This window comes from Medicago truncatula, chromosome 1 (genome assembly GCF_003473485.1).
Source record: "Medicago truncatula cultivar Jemalong A17 chromosome 1, MtrunA17r5.0-ANR, whole genome shotgun sequence".
Lineage (NCBI taxonomy): Eukaryota > Viridiplantae > Streptophyta > Magnoliopsida > Fabales > Fabaceae > Medicago > Medicago truncatula.
The window spans coordinates 29150101-29165523 of record NC_053042.1 but is presented as its reverse complement, the minus strand read 5'-3'; the positions used below and the strand labels follow the sequence as shown (position 1 = coordinate 29165523).

The 15423-nt window shown below is 30.7% G+C and overlaps 1 protein-coding gene across 2 annotated transcripts; it reads right to left on the bottom strand.

The window, feature by feature from the left end:
- Nucleotides 1-3732: 3732 nt before the first annotated feature.
- Nucleotides 3733-8644, bottom strand: LOC25483725 (protein NRT1/ PTR FAMILY 1.2). Of its 2 annotated transcripts, none has more exons than XM_013612429.3 (4): nucleotides 8327-8644; nucleotides 6245-6462; nucleotides 4911-5431; nucleotides 3733-4829 (listed from the first exon to the last, which is right to left on the bottom strand). In XM_013612429.3, the coding sequence occupies exons 1-4, from the start codon at nucleotides 8490-8492 to the stop codon at nucleotides 4010-4012; spliced, it is 1725 nt and encodes a 574-aa protein (XP_013467883.2). In that variant the 5' UTR covers nucleotides 8493-8644; the 3' UTR covers nucleotides 3733-4009. The 2 variants fall into 2 exon arrangements, with proteins under 2 accessions (XP_013467883.2, XP_024633341.2); XM_024777573.2 differs by lacking the exon at nucleotides 8327-8644 and adding an exon at nucleotides 6760-6915.
- Nucleotides 8645-15423: the final 6779 nt, after the last annotated feature.

Sequence of the window (15423 nt, the reverse complement as noted above, 5' to 3'; positions counted from 1 at the left end):
CCTCTTCTCGAGGGTGGCTCACTTGCTTGAGCTAAATGATGGATTAAATAAGGGATTGAAAGAGTTAAGAAATTAAAGCAATTAATTTATTAGCATTTTATATTAAAAAAAAAAAAAAAAAGACCCCTTCTCTATGCACAGCAACGTCATTTGGCGCGGTCCAATCTCCAACACAATGCAACTTTTACCTAAGATAATCTTATAATGTTTTCGCTCGATTACATTGTTGAAGTTGTTTGTAGTTTGTTGTTAGTCTCATATCGCTCAGGATCATAGGTTGTTGAATGTATAAATATGTTTGAGTATCCTCATCCTTTGAGTGAGCTTTTGGGATGAGATTTAAGTCTATTTAACATAAATCACATCCTCTTGAAGCTGCATTTTGAGAAGAGATTTAAGTACCATAAATCACCTCCTCCTTGAAGTTGCATTTTTATTAAAAACTATTCAAAACAACTTCTCATTTTAATCATGTTTTTAAATTTTATTATCCTAAAAATGTCGTGTTCAAAGTTAAAAATGATTTTTTATGATACGATATTGAAACAAACTAATTCTCATATGAACATTTCTTTGAAGTAAATCTGTGTTAAAATAATTATAGCAAAGAAATGATACACTATAAAAAATCTGATATAATTTATAATTTAATGCACTCGGAGTGTTAAAATAATTAGGCTTAATTACACTTTTGATCCTCGCATTTTGACGAGCTCACGAAAATGGTCTTGCCTCTTTCAAATCGAACAAAACAGTCTCTAAACTATATGTTTTTTGCAGTTTTGGTCCTTACCCCCTATTTGGCCTCCTAAAACGCTGATGTGTCCAATTTTTTAATGATGTGGCCAAAATTTCCAACATGGAAAATGACATTAGCTTTTTCATCAAAATGAGTTTAAAAATTTGAAAAAACATTTTAACATTTCAAAAATTAAAATTTCTTCAATTTTTTCTTCAGAAATTAAAAGTAATAGAAATAAAAATTGAAATTATATAAAGTGGGTTAACGGATAAAAACCCTAGTTTTCCAAAATTCCCAAATTGATTTATCTCCTCCTCCTTCTTCTTGCTTCATTCGATCCTTCCGTTCCTCTAAACTATGGGTGGCAAAGTGGATGGATTGGATGGATATGGATTTGGATCCTAATGGATTGATCAAAAAAGGTCCATTAGTCCATTACAATCCACTATTATTTTTTCTTAAAAAAACCATCCAGTCCATCCAATTAGAATAAAGTTCATCCAATCCATCCATTATTAGATTTTAATGGATGGATAATCCATCCGATCCATAAATCAAAGTGTATAATTTTTTAAAGTGTATTATTTTTTTTATAGGTGAATTATTTTTTTTAAAGTGTATTATTTTTTTTTGATAGGTGTATTATCAAAAAAACTTATCTTATACAAAAAAACTTATTACGATCTCTTTTTAAAAAAACAGCTTATTTATGCAAAACAACTTATTAGGATCTCTTTTGAAAAACAGCTTATTTATGCAAAACAACTTATTTATGCAAAACAACTTATTATGATCTCATTTTCAAAAACAGCTTATTCAAAACAGCTCATTTAAGCAAAACAACTTATTTTGATCTCATTTTCAAAAACAGCTTATTCAAAACAGCTTATTTATGCAAAACAGATTATTTCGATCTCATTTTCAGAAACAGCTTATTCAAAACAGCTTATTTATTAAAAATTGCTTATTATGATCTCATTTTCAAAAACAGCTTATTCATGCAAAACAACTTATTTATGCAAAATAACTTATTTCGATCTCATTTTCAATAACAGCTTATTCAAAACAGCTTAATTATGCAAAATAGCTTATTATGATCTCATTTTCAAAAACAGCTTATTCAAAACAACTTATTTATGCAAAACACCTTATTTCGATCTCATTTTCAGAAACAACTTATTCAAAACAGCTTATTCATGCAAAATAGCTTATTATGATCTCATTTTCTAAAACTGCTTCTGCAAAACAGCTTAATTATGCAAAACAGTTTATTATGATCTCATTTTCAAAAACAACTTATTCAAAACAACTTATTTATGCAAAACAGCTTATTTCGATCTCATTTTCAGAAACAACTTATTCAAAACAGCTTATTTATGCAAAATAGCTTATTATACGATGTTTCGAATAAGCTGTTTTTAAAAATGAGATCGTAATAAACTGTTTTTCATAAATAAGTTGTTTTTAAAATGAGATCGTAATAAGCTGTTTTGCATAAATAAGTTGTTTTGAATAAGCTATTTTTGAAAATGAGATCATAATAAGCTATTTTGCATAAATAAGCTGTTTTGAATAAGCTGTTTCTGAAAATGAGATCGTAATAAGTTGTTTTGCACAAATAATTTGTTTTGAATAAGTTGTTTTTGAAAATGAGATCATAATAAGCTGTTTTGCATAATTAAGCTGTTTTTGAAAATGAGATCATAAGAAGTTGTTTTGCATAATTAAGTTGTTTTGAATAAGCTGTTTTTGAAAATGAGATCATAATAAGTTGTTTTGCATAAATAAGTTGTTTTGAATAAGCTGTTTTTGAAAATGAGATATTAATAAGCTGTTTTGCATGAATAAGCTATTTTTGAAAATGAGATCATAATAAGTTGTTTTGCATAATTAAGTTATTTTGAATATGTCGTTTTTGAAAATGAGATCGTAATAAGCTGTTTTGCATAAATAAGCTGTTTTGAATAAGCTGTTTTTGAAAATGAGATCATAATAAGCTATTTTGCATAATTAAGCTGTTTTGAATAAGCTGTTACTGAAAATGAGATCGAAATAAGCTGTTTTGCATAAATAAGTTGTTTTTGAAAATGAGATATTAATAAGCTGTTTTGCATAAATAAGTTGTTTTGAATAAGTTGTTTTTGAAAATGAGATCATACTAAGCTGTTTTGCATAAATAAGCTGTTTTGCATGAATAAACTATTTTTGAAAATGAGATCATAATAAGCTGTTTTTCATAAATAAGTTGTTTTGAGAATGAGATCGTAATAAGTTGTTTTGCATAAATAAGTTGTTTTTGAAAATGAGATATTAATAAGCTGTTTTGCATAAATAAGCTTTTTTATTTAAATAGTTTAGTTAAAAAAAATAAGGTGATAATCAAAAATATAATTATTTAAATAAAAAAGATTAATATTTTTTGAAGATATCCATTGGACTTTTTTTAATTTAAAGAGGTGATCCATTGGATTTTTAAAATAAGGTGGATGGATCAAATCCAATCCATTAACAAATTTTTTTGTTTGATGGATGGATTGGATGGATTTTGTAGTGGATGGATTGGATGGATATGAATCTCATGGATCATATTGCCACCCCTACTCTAAACAGTTCACCAGCAACACATGAAGCCGGAAAGAATTGCCAAGCAACAATAGAATTCATAAACTTTAAACATAAGAAAAAAAAAAGAAAAAAAATCCAGATTTGCAATGTTTCTTCTTCTTCTTATTTCCATGATTTTTTCTCGCATTTCAATAGAATTGAAAGAAGAAAAAATTGGACACATCAGCATTTTTGGAGGCCAAATAGGGGTAAGGACCAAAAATGCAAAAAACATGTAGTTTAGGAACGGTTTTGTTCGATTTGAAAGAGGCATGACCATTTTCGTGAGCTGGTCAAAATGCGAGGACCAAAAGTGCAATTATGCCAAAGAAATGATACACTATAAAAATCTGATATAATTTATAATTTAATACAGTTGGAATGCGTAGAGAATCATTTCGATGATCAATTTTGTACTTAATTCTTATTACAACATGGATTTTATCTTTATATATAATAGTGTCCCATATGATTTCTCTTTTTCTGGCTCTCCCACCAAGCCTACACATTTGTGACAAAAACTAATATGGCTATTCAATTTCAATGTGAATCATGATCATTTCCTATTAAGAATTTTTGCAGTATAACAATATGTCTGAAGTTCAATAAATGCATCAACCACACAATTTTTTAGACTTAATCATCTTTATCTCCACAAAGCCATTAATCCTTACTTAACTCTTCAACTGCAGGTCCATAAGCCCAACTGCAAATTATATAATAGAGTATATTAAAGGCACTAATTCCAGCTATAAGCCAAGAGTACTTGTCAAAATGACCCTTGTTTATATCATCAGAAATCCACCCATCTTTTCCTCCTCTTGAAGTAGTGTTTTCTACAATGCTGAACAATAAAGAAGATACCAAGCTTCCTGCAGCCATTCCCAATCCAGAAAGCGAAGCGGCGACACTAGACATAGTACTTGGAAACTCTGTGTAATAAAACTCATTTTGGCCTATGAAATTGACTGCTTCAGATATACCAGCTAGACAAAGTTGAGGTGCAAGCCACAATGCCGACATTTCCAACACTCCATTGTTTGCATTTCTTCTCCTTATAGTCTCAAAAATCGCTGCATTTACCGAGTAGAGAAAAGATAAAAACAAACCAATTCCCATTCTTTTCTTTGCACTGATCTTAACTGGTTTCCCTCTTATCTTTGATGCTAAAGGAATAAGAACGCGATCATAGAAAACTATCCATATAATTACCGTACCTATATTGATAACACTCAAAGATCCCGCTGGAACTTCAAAGTTGGAGGTGATATGTCTGTTCAAGGTTTTAGCTTGAAGCAATCCAAATGAACTTCCCATGCTAAGGGTCATCATGATCCCACTAGACCATAATGGAATAACTCTAACAATGGCTTTAAATTCTTCTACCTGATCTACTGTGCATAGATTCCAGGGGTTTATTCTTGAACCATCACATGCTATATCTTGTTCAAATTCCTTAATAACACAAGCTTTGTTCAGAAACCTGAGATATAAAAGTTAGTTGCGAGTATTTCACCAAAATGTATGGAATATGCAAAAGATAAAAATAAATAAATAAATCTACCTTAGTTTATCTGTTGGAACTACAAGATCTGAGTCCTTGTTGTGATGGTAAAATTGAGGTGAATTTTTAGGCGGTAATGGAAGTTTTCGGTTGCTATAGGAAGCAACGATTACTTGCCCAAAACTAGCGAACAAGTTGGTTCTTTTTTGAATCTTTACATAAAGAGGAGAAGCAAGAAAGAATAACAGTGTGGACAAAAACATGAGTGCTGCTGGAACTCCAAAACCAATTTTCCAACCAAGATGATCTTGGATATATACTATTACAGTGAGAGCTATTATGGCAGAGATACTTGCAAAAGCATAATACCAGCTGAAAAACATTTCCAAGACCCTATTGTTATTAGGGTTATCTTTTATATTTACTTGGTCTGCACCAAATGCCATGGAACATGAAACACCACCACTTGCAATTGAAATGAGAATAAAGGCAGATATTAACATTGCCATTTCCCATGATGTCGGTGATTGATCGCCTTCCGTTGGTTTGATCATTGCTGTTAACCACAACAATGCCATTCCCTGTATCAACGAAAAAGGATAATTTGTTACCAACTTTTCTCATTACATCATGAGGTTCAGGGAACATGGTTTCAAATTGCGGTCTGCATCCACAATTGTGGTTGAAATATTGCTGATACGCTACCCTCTGCAACGGCATCACACTGCAGCTGCGGTGTGGATTTGAATTACGTACGTGTATAGCCACACCGTAACTACATCAGGATAAGCATCACACAATTTCGGACATGTTTTCAAATCTTCCCAAAAATAAAAACTAAAACTTCAGACATCAAATCTCAATCTACTTATTATCCAATGAAAAAACTTATGGTTAGTAGTCTTTCAATTGTGTATCTAAAGCACTCTTCAATCCCTATTTACGAGGTAAACTAAGATTGCTATTGTGGGTAAATAGCTATGAAACACGTGCACTCTTCGGATTAGACGTGTCCTGACTCCCGATGTCAGACACACGACACCGACACTTATAATTACACTAAATTATGTGATTTTCTCAAATTGTTAACTGTGTCAAAGTGTCTGTGTTTGTGTCGTGTCTGATGTATATGTTTGTATCCATGCTTCATAGGTAAATAGTGTGTTGGCACCCGTGTCACTTTATATGGTTTGTAAAAAATTTAAATTATCTAAAGCCGCAGCAGTTGCAATGCAGGTCCAGCAACCGTAATGATCACAATCGCAACGACCGCAACTGTAATTTAAAACCAAGGTTCACAGTATTGATTGAATAATTAACAAGTTTGAATTTCAATATATATATATATATATATATATATATAGAGAGAGAGAGAGAGAGAGAGACAGACATACCAGGAAACTGACAGCAGAACCTAATCCAACACTTAAGAATCTACCCAAATAAGAATCTGCAACAAAAGCACCAACCACAGGCATGAACTTGCCGGCTGCAGCAGATAAGAGGAGTATCTGGTTAGCTTGGCCAAGATGAAGGTTGTAAGGTCCCATCAAATACAATATCATGTTGGGCAAAATTCCTAAGCTTGCTGTATTGCCAAGTGCCTCATTTGCTGCAAACAATCACATTAACAGAGCCTTATTATTATACAACAAAATTCAGCTCATTAAATGTAAACAAAAATTCAAGTATTCTCTTTGATGTGAATGAGAAAAATAAGTATAACCAGTGAAAATCTTGTGTAATATATAACGAGGTTAGTTCAGTTGGTAAGAACAATGCATAATATATGTAAGGTGGGTTTAGCAAATAGTTTTGTAAGTAAAGTAGCATGATAAACTTGATGTAAAATTAACATAGATTTAATAAATAACAATAATCAACAAATATATTCTTCTTCTTCGGGTACATCATATGCTTCTCCTTTTATGACGGTGATGGTTCTCCAAGTTAGATAGTTTGAAGTTATGTCAAAAACCTTGACATTTGAAGCATTTTGGTTGATCTATTGAAGTTATGTCAAAATAGTTTTGTAAGCATGTATTTTTCGGGTGCGAATGTTTCTACCATTGAATGGATAGATAAATAATACTAGCTCCGTCCCTAATTATATGATATTTTTGAAAAAATAACGGGAATTAAAATAGTGAATATTTGTATTAAATATATTTGTAATTACTATTGTTTTTACAATTTTATTTTAAGAGAGAGGAATGGTTTATGTTATCAACATGTTATTATTGCTGATTGAAGAAAAAGATGTATAATAAATAGGGGCATGTATGTAAAGAAACAATTAATGTAGTTGGAAATAGCAAAGAGATCTTAAAAAAAAAAAAATCTCAAAAGGATCTTATAATTAAGGACGGATGTAGTATCATCCAATGACCAGTATTATTGGATCTACACATGATGAGGAATATCATTGTTTAATTCACAAGAAAACTTTTAGGTGCTTGTATGTTACATGAATGTCACACTTTATCATCAACTTAACATATTATTGGATGTATTCTTCTACGAACAAGTTCTTTATTTTTACAAAGGGGAATGCTTCTTTTAGCGAAGCAAGTCCACGCGAAGGCATCACGATTATAGTAGCTGTTTTATAAATCCTACATGCTAATTTTTAGTTGGAATAGTAGCTGTAATTTATTTCTCGTCTGAAATAAAATAGTAGCACCAATTATGACATGAATGGAAATTGTCAAGCATACTGGCGTGGCTTAGATTCAATAATAGGTTATAAAAACAATTTCTAACAATATTTCTCACCCAATAAATTACCTGAAGATTCTAGGAAAATTGAGATAGAGTTAATTAAAATAAACAATAATAAAAAAATATTTGCATCAAAGAAATATAATTCTCAATCACAAAGAGGTGATGTATACTTTTTTTTTCCTACTAAAGAGGAGATGTAAACTTTTTTATTTTTTTAAGGAAGAGGAGATGTAAACTTGAGTCTTTTGTTGGCAATTAAGGATTTTGACACGTTTAGTTGCTTGTTGTAATGGTCCCACAACTAACACTATCCACGATACAACACCACACATAACACCACACATACACTATCCATCCATGATTTAACATTATAACTCACTCTCACTCTCTCTCAAGCATTCAACGATCGAAAATCATTGATAAAGATATATACCAACCGGAAAATTTCAATAGTTTATTAACCAGACGTGAAAGAACACGTATATCAAACAATTAATAAAAATGTTATTATAACTTTAAAATAAACATGAAATAAAACATAGAATATTTTGTCTGTCTGGTTGGAAAATTCTCTTTTTCAGAATAGATAGATAGATAACAGTCCTCGTGAGCATAATTCGGTTGACAAGGACATGCATTGTTATATGTAGGATCCGGGATTCGAACCTCGGACACCCCACTTATTTAATTTGAAAAAGATGAATTCTATCAAATAGACTACTTAACCAAAAAAAGATAGATAGATAACGTACCAATGATGAAAGGCATAGTGATAAGACCACCCTTGCGTCTTCGTGGTTGAGAAGCCATTTCATCAGCATCACCTGAATATTGAGCTTCCTTGTTCATTTTTTGATTGGTATATTCATCATCTGGATCTTCTTCTTGTTGCAATGGAACATATATAGACATAGTCATAGTAGAAATGGAAGATGAAGATTTATTAGACTGAAGTTATATGAGTGCTTGTGAAATGCAATAGTTTGGAGTTTGGACAATCACTTTGTGTGTTCAAATGGTATCACATCTTAGCTAAAAGTGCATATATATGGCGTGCATTTTGTTACGTACTCTTTCAGTCATATTTAATATTCTCTCTATCAAATTAAATGTCTTTATTAAATATATCTGCATATATATATGGCACCCCATTTCTTACTCCCTACGTTTAAAATTAGATGTATTTTTTACGATTATTAAGAAATGATTATTGGTGTTTATTTTGATGGTAAACTATATTTTACTCCCCCGTCTCTATATATAAATACCCATTTGATTTTACTTTTGTTCCTAAATATAAACCCCTTTTCAAATTACTAGATGCATTTATTACTTTTTCTTAAACATACCCCTAATTAATATCATTATCTTGCCTCGAAATATGAAAAGTCAAATTTAATACACATACAAACAAAGGAAAATTTCGTAATATTAACACATAAAACAGACACATTATTTACACTGACAACTTTTCTTAAAAAATGTGAAAAAGACAATGGATGGCAACATTAAGAGACGGAATGAGTAGTTATTAAAACAACCTTTGTTTGAGAGGTTATTAAAACATCTTTATTAATTATAATTAGTCAAGTAAAGTGATTCGGGAATTGAGATACAATAAATGAAAATACGATAGTTGAATTGTTTGGCGATGTTATGTTGTTGTGCGGTTATCTACGACGCATAGGTATGAGTACAATCCCCGATACAAGTACGGGTACTGGTACGTATTACGTTAAATCTAAAAAAATGAAAATATGTACGTTAATATAAAACATTAAAAAATTATTTTACAAGTAAATTACTACCATTGTTGTTGTAAATTTAGAAGAAAAAAAAATCAATTATAACAAAAATAGTATAAATTTATTCGTATATTTTTTTAAGAGATAAAAATGAGATATATATTACTTATCTTTCCAACACAAGATGTACCGGAGAAGAAAATCAAAATACAACAAACGTTCAACAATACTAAACAAACATTAGCCAATACCAAACTTAAAAAAGGATTTTGGCACCAATTATGAAACTTATAAGAAAAAATAACAAATTTAGCTTTAAACCACCAAAATGAAAGAAGCTTAATATTCTCCAAAAGCTTAAGAGGGGGATTTTTTTTTGGTCACAGAAAAACCTATCATTTCTTTCCTTCTAGATCATCCAAGAAGTAACAAACCAAATCAAACTCTATTCGTATTTTAATCATGTGTTAATCACATTTCTATCATTAAGTCGTTTCGTAGATTTATTTATTTTTGTTCATCTCCTACACTATTTTCTATCGTCGATACATTTTTGTCGTACCCACTATGATGAATCAACTAAGTAAAGATGAATATGTTTCGATACTTATGGTATATTTGGATGGAGGGTTTAGAAGGGGAAGTGAGGGGAGGGTTTACTTTCCTTTTTTAAATTACGGAAATTATAAAATGATTTTTAGAAAATTTAATCAACAACGTGATAAATGATCATATAATACTTCAAAAACACTTAATTTATTTTAAAAATACATTTTACATTGTTCAAAATTTAAAATATAAAAGTTAACTCTCACCTCCTAAATCCTCAATTCAAACACACCCTTATTCACTGCAAACACCTATTTCACTCTTTTAGTAGCAAGCTTTTTTTTAAGGAGTAGTAGCATACTTTAGAGGCGGTAATTGTTATGCTGTTAGGTGTTCTTTTTTTCTTCTCCTTGAGACCGTTTGTTGATTTGCTTGTGTGTGGCAGTTTGTGTGACATGGCTTTTTTGATGTATGTATTAGAAAAGTTTGTTCTCGTTGCTTTTGAGACTAGTGGTTGCACGTTTGTTTCTCTCTACCAGCCGTTTGGTTTTGAGCAACGTGTGTATCATGTACTCCCTCGGTTTCTAATTATAATTAAAATTAATTTTTTAAGTTTATTTTATTAATGATGTATAGGAACTATAATATGAACCACATGTATCATTAATTGAATGAACTTAAGAAATTAATTTTATTTAAAAAAACTCTTTTATATTTATAATTAAAAACGGAGGGAGTAGTCAATTGAATATGCGCTAAATTTACATATTTCTATTGTCCTCTAACATATCTTGTGTGGGTTCAAACTTCGAAAATAAATCTCCCGATTCAAAAAGAAGAAATACAGTAGTTGAAAAGAATAATAGATTTTGTATCAAGAGAATAAACAAAATAAATAATTTGAGATAGAGAAAAAAAAAATTATACTTAATTTGAGACGTATCGATATCATAGTTTACTAGTATTTTATTTTAATCAATAGGAAGATTAGTTTACTATTTTATAATGATAAATGAGTTTGACTTATTACCCTCTTCATCAAATTTATAATGATAAATGGGTTTTATTTAGGCAAAATTACGCAATCAGTCTCTTAACTTAATTTTAGATAACACTTTCATCCTTTATTTTATTTTTTTTTGTCATGATTTAATCCTTTATGTTATAAAATAACAACATAGTCATCTTATTTTTTATGAAAAATATAATAAAAACTACAAAAAAATTTCATCAAATTTCATTGAAAAAAACAAATTTCATTGAAAAAATCTCATTAAAAAATGATAAGATATTGTCATTTTACAAAATGACTAAATCGTAACAAAAAAAGATAAAGGACGAAAGTGTTATCTAAAATTAAATTAAGGGATTAATTATATAATTTTGCCGTTTTATTTATTACTCTCTTCATCAAACTTAAATGTCGTCTAATAAGGTCTGTTTTTCTTTTTCTTTTTTAGGGAACCTTATAAGGTCTGTTTGGTGGCTAAAACAATAGGCATATCGAATCTTTTATTATAAAAACTTGTAAAATTAAAACTTTGAAAGACAATGTCACATTGTTAATAGGCCGGTCCTTGATTTTATATATGTCGGCAAGAACCCTCCAAGTGAATAACTATATTAACCGTTAGATTGTCGTTTTTATCAACCTTGGCTCCATTCATTAATTAGCTCACGTTTTACGCAATGGCTCCATTCATTAATTAGCTCACGGGAGGAATATTTGTTTGTCAGCTATTCATATTTATTTAGCCATATTCTTAAAAAAAAATATTAGCCATATTTACATTCTGTAAAAAAAAAATTACATATTATTTTAAAGGTTTAATAGTTCAAATTAACTTTATATATACACAAAATCTAAAAAATAACATGACGGAATTACAACCGTTCCATCTTAAAAATGTTGGTTTTAAATTTCCAAACTATTATATCCGGATTTTCAAAGCCTATTTTAAAAAAGAAGTTTTTTTTATCTACTTAAGCTATAACTGGGTTGAGTCACGATCAGATCACTCTCTTTAAAACATTTCAAGGTACTGATGACATAGCATATGACATTTTTTGGTTATGTTTTTAGTACTTTTCTTTGCATTTGAAGACAGAAAGATAAGAGATAGAGAAGTTGTCAATGGTATGAAAAACATATTGTATTGTTTTCACTCGAGTCATTGTAATTCATTTTTATCTTGGATCATGGAACTTCATATGTGTTTTGAGTGTTTTGTAGTGAGAAAAGCATCCAAATCGACTAATCGTGACATCATTGTAATTCAATATTCTCTGCAACTCCTCTCTCTCTTTCTCTTTGATTTCGTGTTTCATCTTCTCTTCTCTATGCAACTCGCGAGTCACTACACACAAGGTAATGGATCTTAATTTTAGGGTTTTTTGAAATTTTCAATTGAGATTTTAGAATTTAGGGTTCAATAGTTTTGTTAATTTTGTTCTTACTTAGGGTTTAACTTCAATTGTTTTTGTTATTATTTAAATTTATGGAATTTGATTTTCATAGTGAAACTTCAGACCATAGTGAACGTATGCAATGTTCTTTACAATGTATTTATGCAATTTGATAGTCCTTATTTTGTTCTGTACATATGCAATGTTCGGTACAATTTATTTATGCAATTTTTTGGTTCTTATTTTTTGTTCTGTTCCTATGCAAATGTTTTGTACATAGTAACAAATTCACTAGATTCCCTCTTAATTATATGCCTCTGTTTTTGCTTGTTTTTTAGTCCAACCTTCAATAGCTTAGAAACTATTGTTCCAGACAGTCTCTCAAACATAACGAGACTCTAATCTCAACAGATGAAACTTTTGAAGCAGGATTCTTTAACTTTGAAGATTCAAATATTCAATATTTTGGTATATGGTACAAAGACATTTCACCAAAAACTCTTGTGTGGATAGCAAATAGAGACATTCCATTAGGAAACTCATCAGGAGTTTTGAATCTCACAAATAAATGAACTCTTGTTATTGTTGATTCCAAAGTGTAACATCCCAAATTTCTTGACCAGTTAGATTATTAGCAAAATGATATATGCTTTGATTATGAGTTAGTGTTAGAAGATCAGACCAAGTAGGATGTTAAAGTGACCCAAGCCCAGCTCTCAAGTAGTCCAAAACCAAGATTGGGACATAGGTGGAATTGCCAGATTTATTTAGGGATATTTTAGTAAATACTCACCTAATATTTTAGTAAAAACATTACCAGAAGGAAAATTCTATTCCAAGTCCCGAGACACGATATATGGATGAAAACACCCAACGGATGAAACATGCAATTATGCGTGAAAAATAACACTAGTGCGCCCCCCAGGTGTGATCTAGGTGCCCCAGGGTGTGCAAAAATATACTCATGCCCCTTTGGGTGTTTTCCATGTGCCCTCGGGTGCACAAAATTACACTTGTGCGGCTCCCAAGTGAGTCATTCACGCGCCCGTGTGTTCCATTTCGGAAAATAACTGCTTTTTGCTATTTTGTGGTGGAAAACTCAGTTTTAAGGTCCAAACTCAGGTAGAAACTTTGCCTATATTTACAACTCCTCTCATTCATAATTTTTCATACAGAACGAAGCGAATCAAGAGGAAGACAAGCACTAGGAGCTTCAAGGTAAGAGTTGCTCTCGTCATTCTAAGTCTCTAAGGTATGTTTTATTTCTTTTGTAAATTATCTTTAGTTACCATGAGTAACTAAACCCTATTAGGTTAGGGTTCGAAGATGAACCTCTATTTTATTTGTTGGATTATTTAATTTAAGTTCTTTATTTAGTTATTTTATGAATCTTATTTAATTTTATTATGCAAATTCTTTCATCTGAAGTGAACTAACACTCAAATAAAGATACTTAGGAAAGTGACATATCTAATATTTGTGAAAACCTACCCGAATCATGAAGTAACTAAGATAACAAAATAATGGTAATTAGGAAAATATTAGTAACAACGGAGAATAAATTAGCATAATAACTTTATTCTTCTTACATCCTTGATAAGGTAGACGAGATAGGGTTGCCTGTTTGTAGAACTACCGAAAGTGAGAGTATGTTGATGAACTTCTAATATTCATAGACGTGGAACCTTTAAGACCATTGAGAATTTAAGTACCCTAATTTAAGTCTTTGTTTCAAATACCTTTGGGAGAGTAAGAACTCCACGTACATCTACATGCAAAGGTGCATCCCATTATAGGATTGACGACCCTATACATTGACGCACGAAGAAACTTTGGTGTAAGGTTGCAACTCGACAGTTGGAGGGGAATAAAACTCATACCTCTGAGTGAGTAAGGCCCCATACGTACAAACTCATGTGATTAGTATAACACCCTGTTTTCCCAACTTGAATTTTTTTTTTTTTTTTTGCATAAATCAAAGTAAAACAATTAAACATGATGCTACACTTCTTAAGAATCATAAATGGAATAATTAACTAATTATCCTTCAAAATTTAATCAACATAATAATCATTACTTCGCAGCGGAATTTATTTCAACATCTAAAATAGTCTTGGCACAAAGGCCTCATCAAAACATCTTATAAAATCCAATTTAACAACTTAATCATGTATATTCATAAGCAATACGTAAGGAATAGAAAATAGCCACAAAGTTCCCATCCCGTTACGTATTAGAGCACCTAAAGACACAGTGAGAGATAGCCACTCACGACAGCAATCAACAGCTACTTATTCTCGATCACCTGCAAGTTACTCATACGAAGAGCAACATTTCCAAGCAGAAGGGGTGAGATTTCACAAACAATAATATTAAGTATATAATTAAACAATTAAATTTAACAACATAAACATTATTAATTAATAATAATAATAATAATAATTCTTCATATAGTGCTTCATTAATAGTCCAATCCACTTCTAATCATCATTAACTCATAACAAATATAAACAACATAATCATCATCTTATAATAACATAAGCAACAACTTATTTATCATCTTATAATAATATAAACACAACATAATCATTAATATTCCATGGTTTGTAATCAACAACAACTTCAACGATTCAACGACGACAACGTCAACCTGACAATACAGCTACGTGAGAGTACACCACCTCTTATAATATGACAACGTAAGAGTACACCACCTCTTATAGAACAACAACGTAAGAGTACACCACCTCTTATAATATGACAACGTAAGAGTACACCACCTCTTATAGAACAACAACGTAAGAGTACACCACCTCTTATAAACGACAACGTAAGAGTACACCACCTCTTATAATATGACAACGTAAGAGTACACCACCTCTTATAAACGACAACGAAAGAGTACACCACCTCTTATAGAACAATAACATAAGAGTACACCACATCTTATAAACAACAACATAAGAGTACACCACCTCTTACAAAACACCTGAACATAAACAGTCACCAACAACAGCTTCAACTACGACTTCAACAACTTAGACAACATTAACAACTTAAGACTCCAATACTTTGGAAAGACAACTTACAACTTTACAACTTTACAACTTTGACAACAACAACGGCAACGACAACAACGACGACTTTGC

Coding starts and splice junctions, on each gene's coding strand:
- LOC25483725 (XM_013612429.3), bottom strand. CDS start 8,492: ATGACTATGTCTATATATGTTCCATTGCAACAAGAAGAAGATCCAGAT. Junction 5,432..6,244: donor GTTCTGCTGTCAGTTTCCTG/GTATGTCTGTCT, acceptor TCGTTGATACAG/GGAATGGCATTGTTGTGGTT. Junction 4,830..4,910: donor GTTCCAACAGATAAACTAAG/GTAGATTTATTT, acceptor TTTATATCTCAG/GTTTCTGAACAAAGCTTGTG.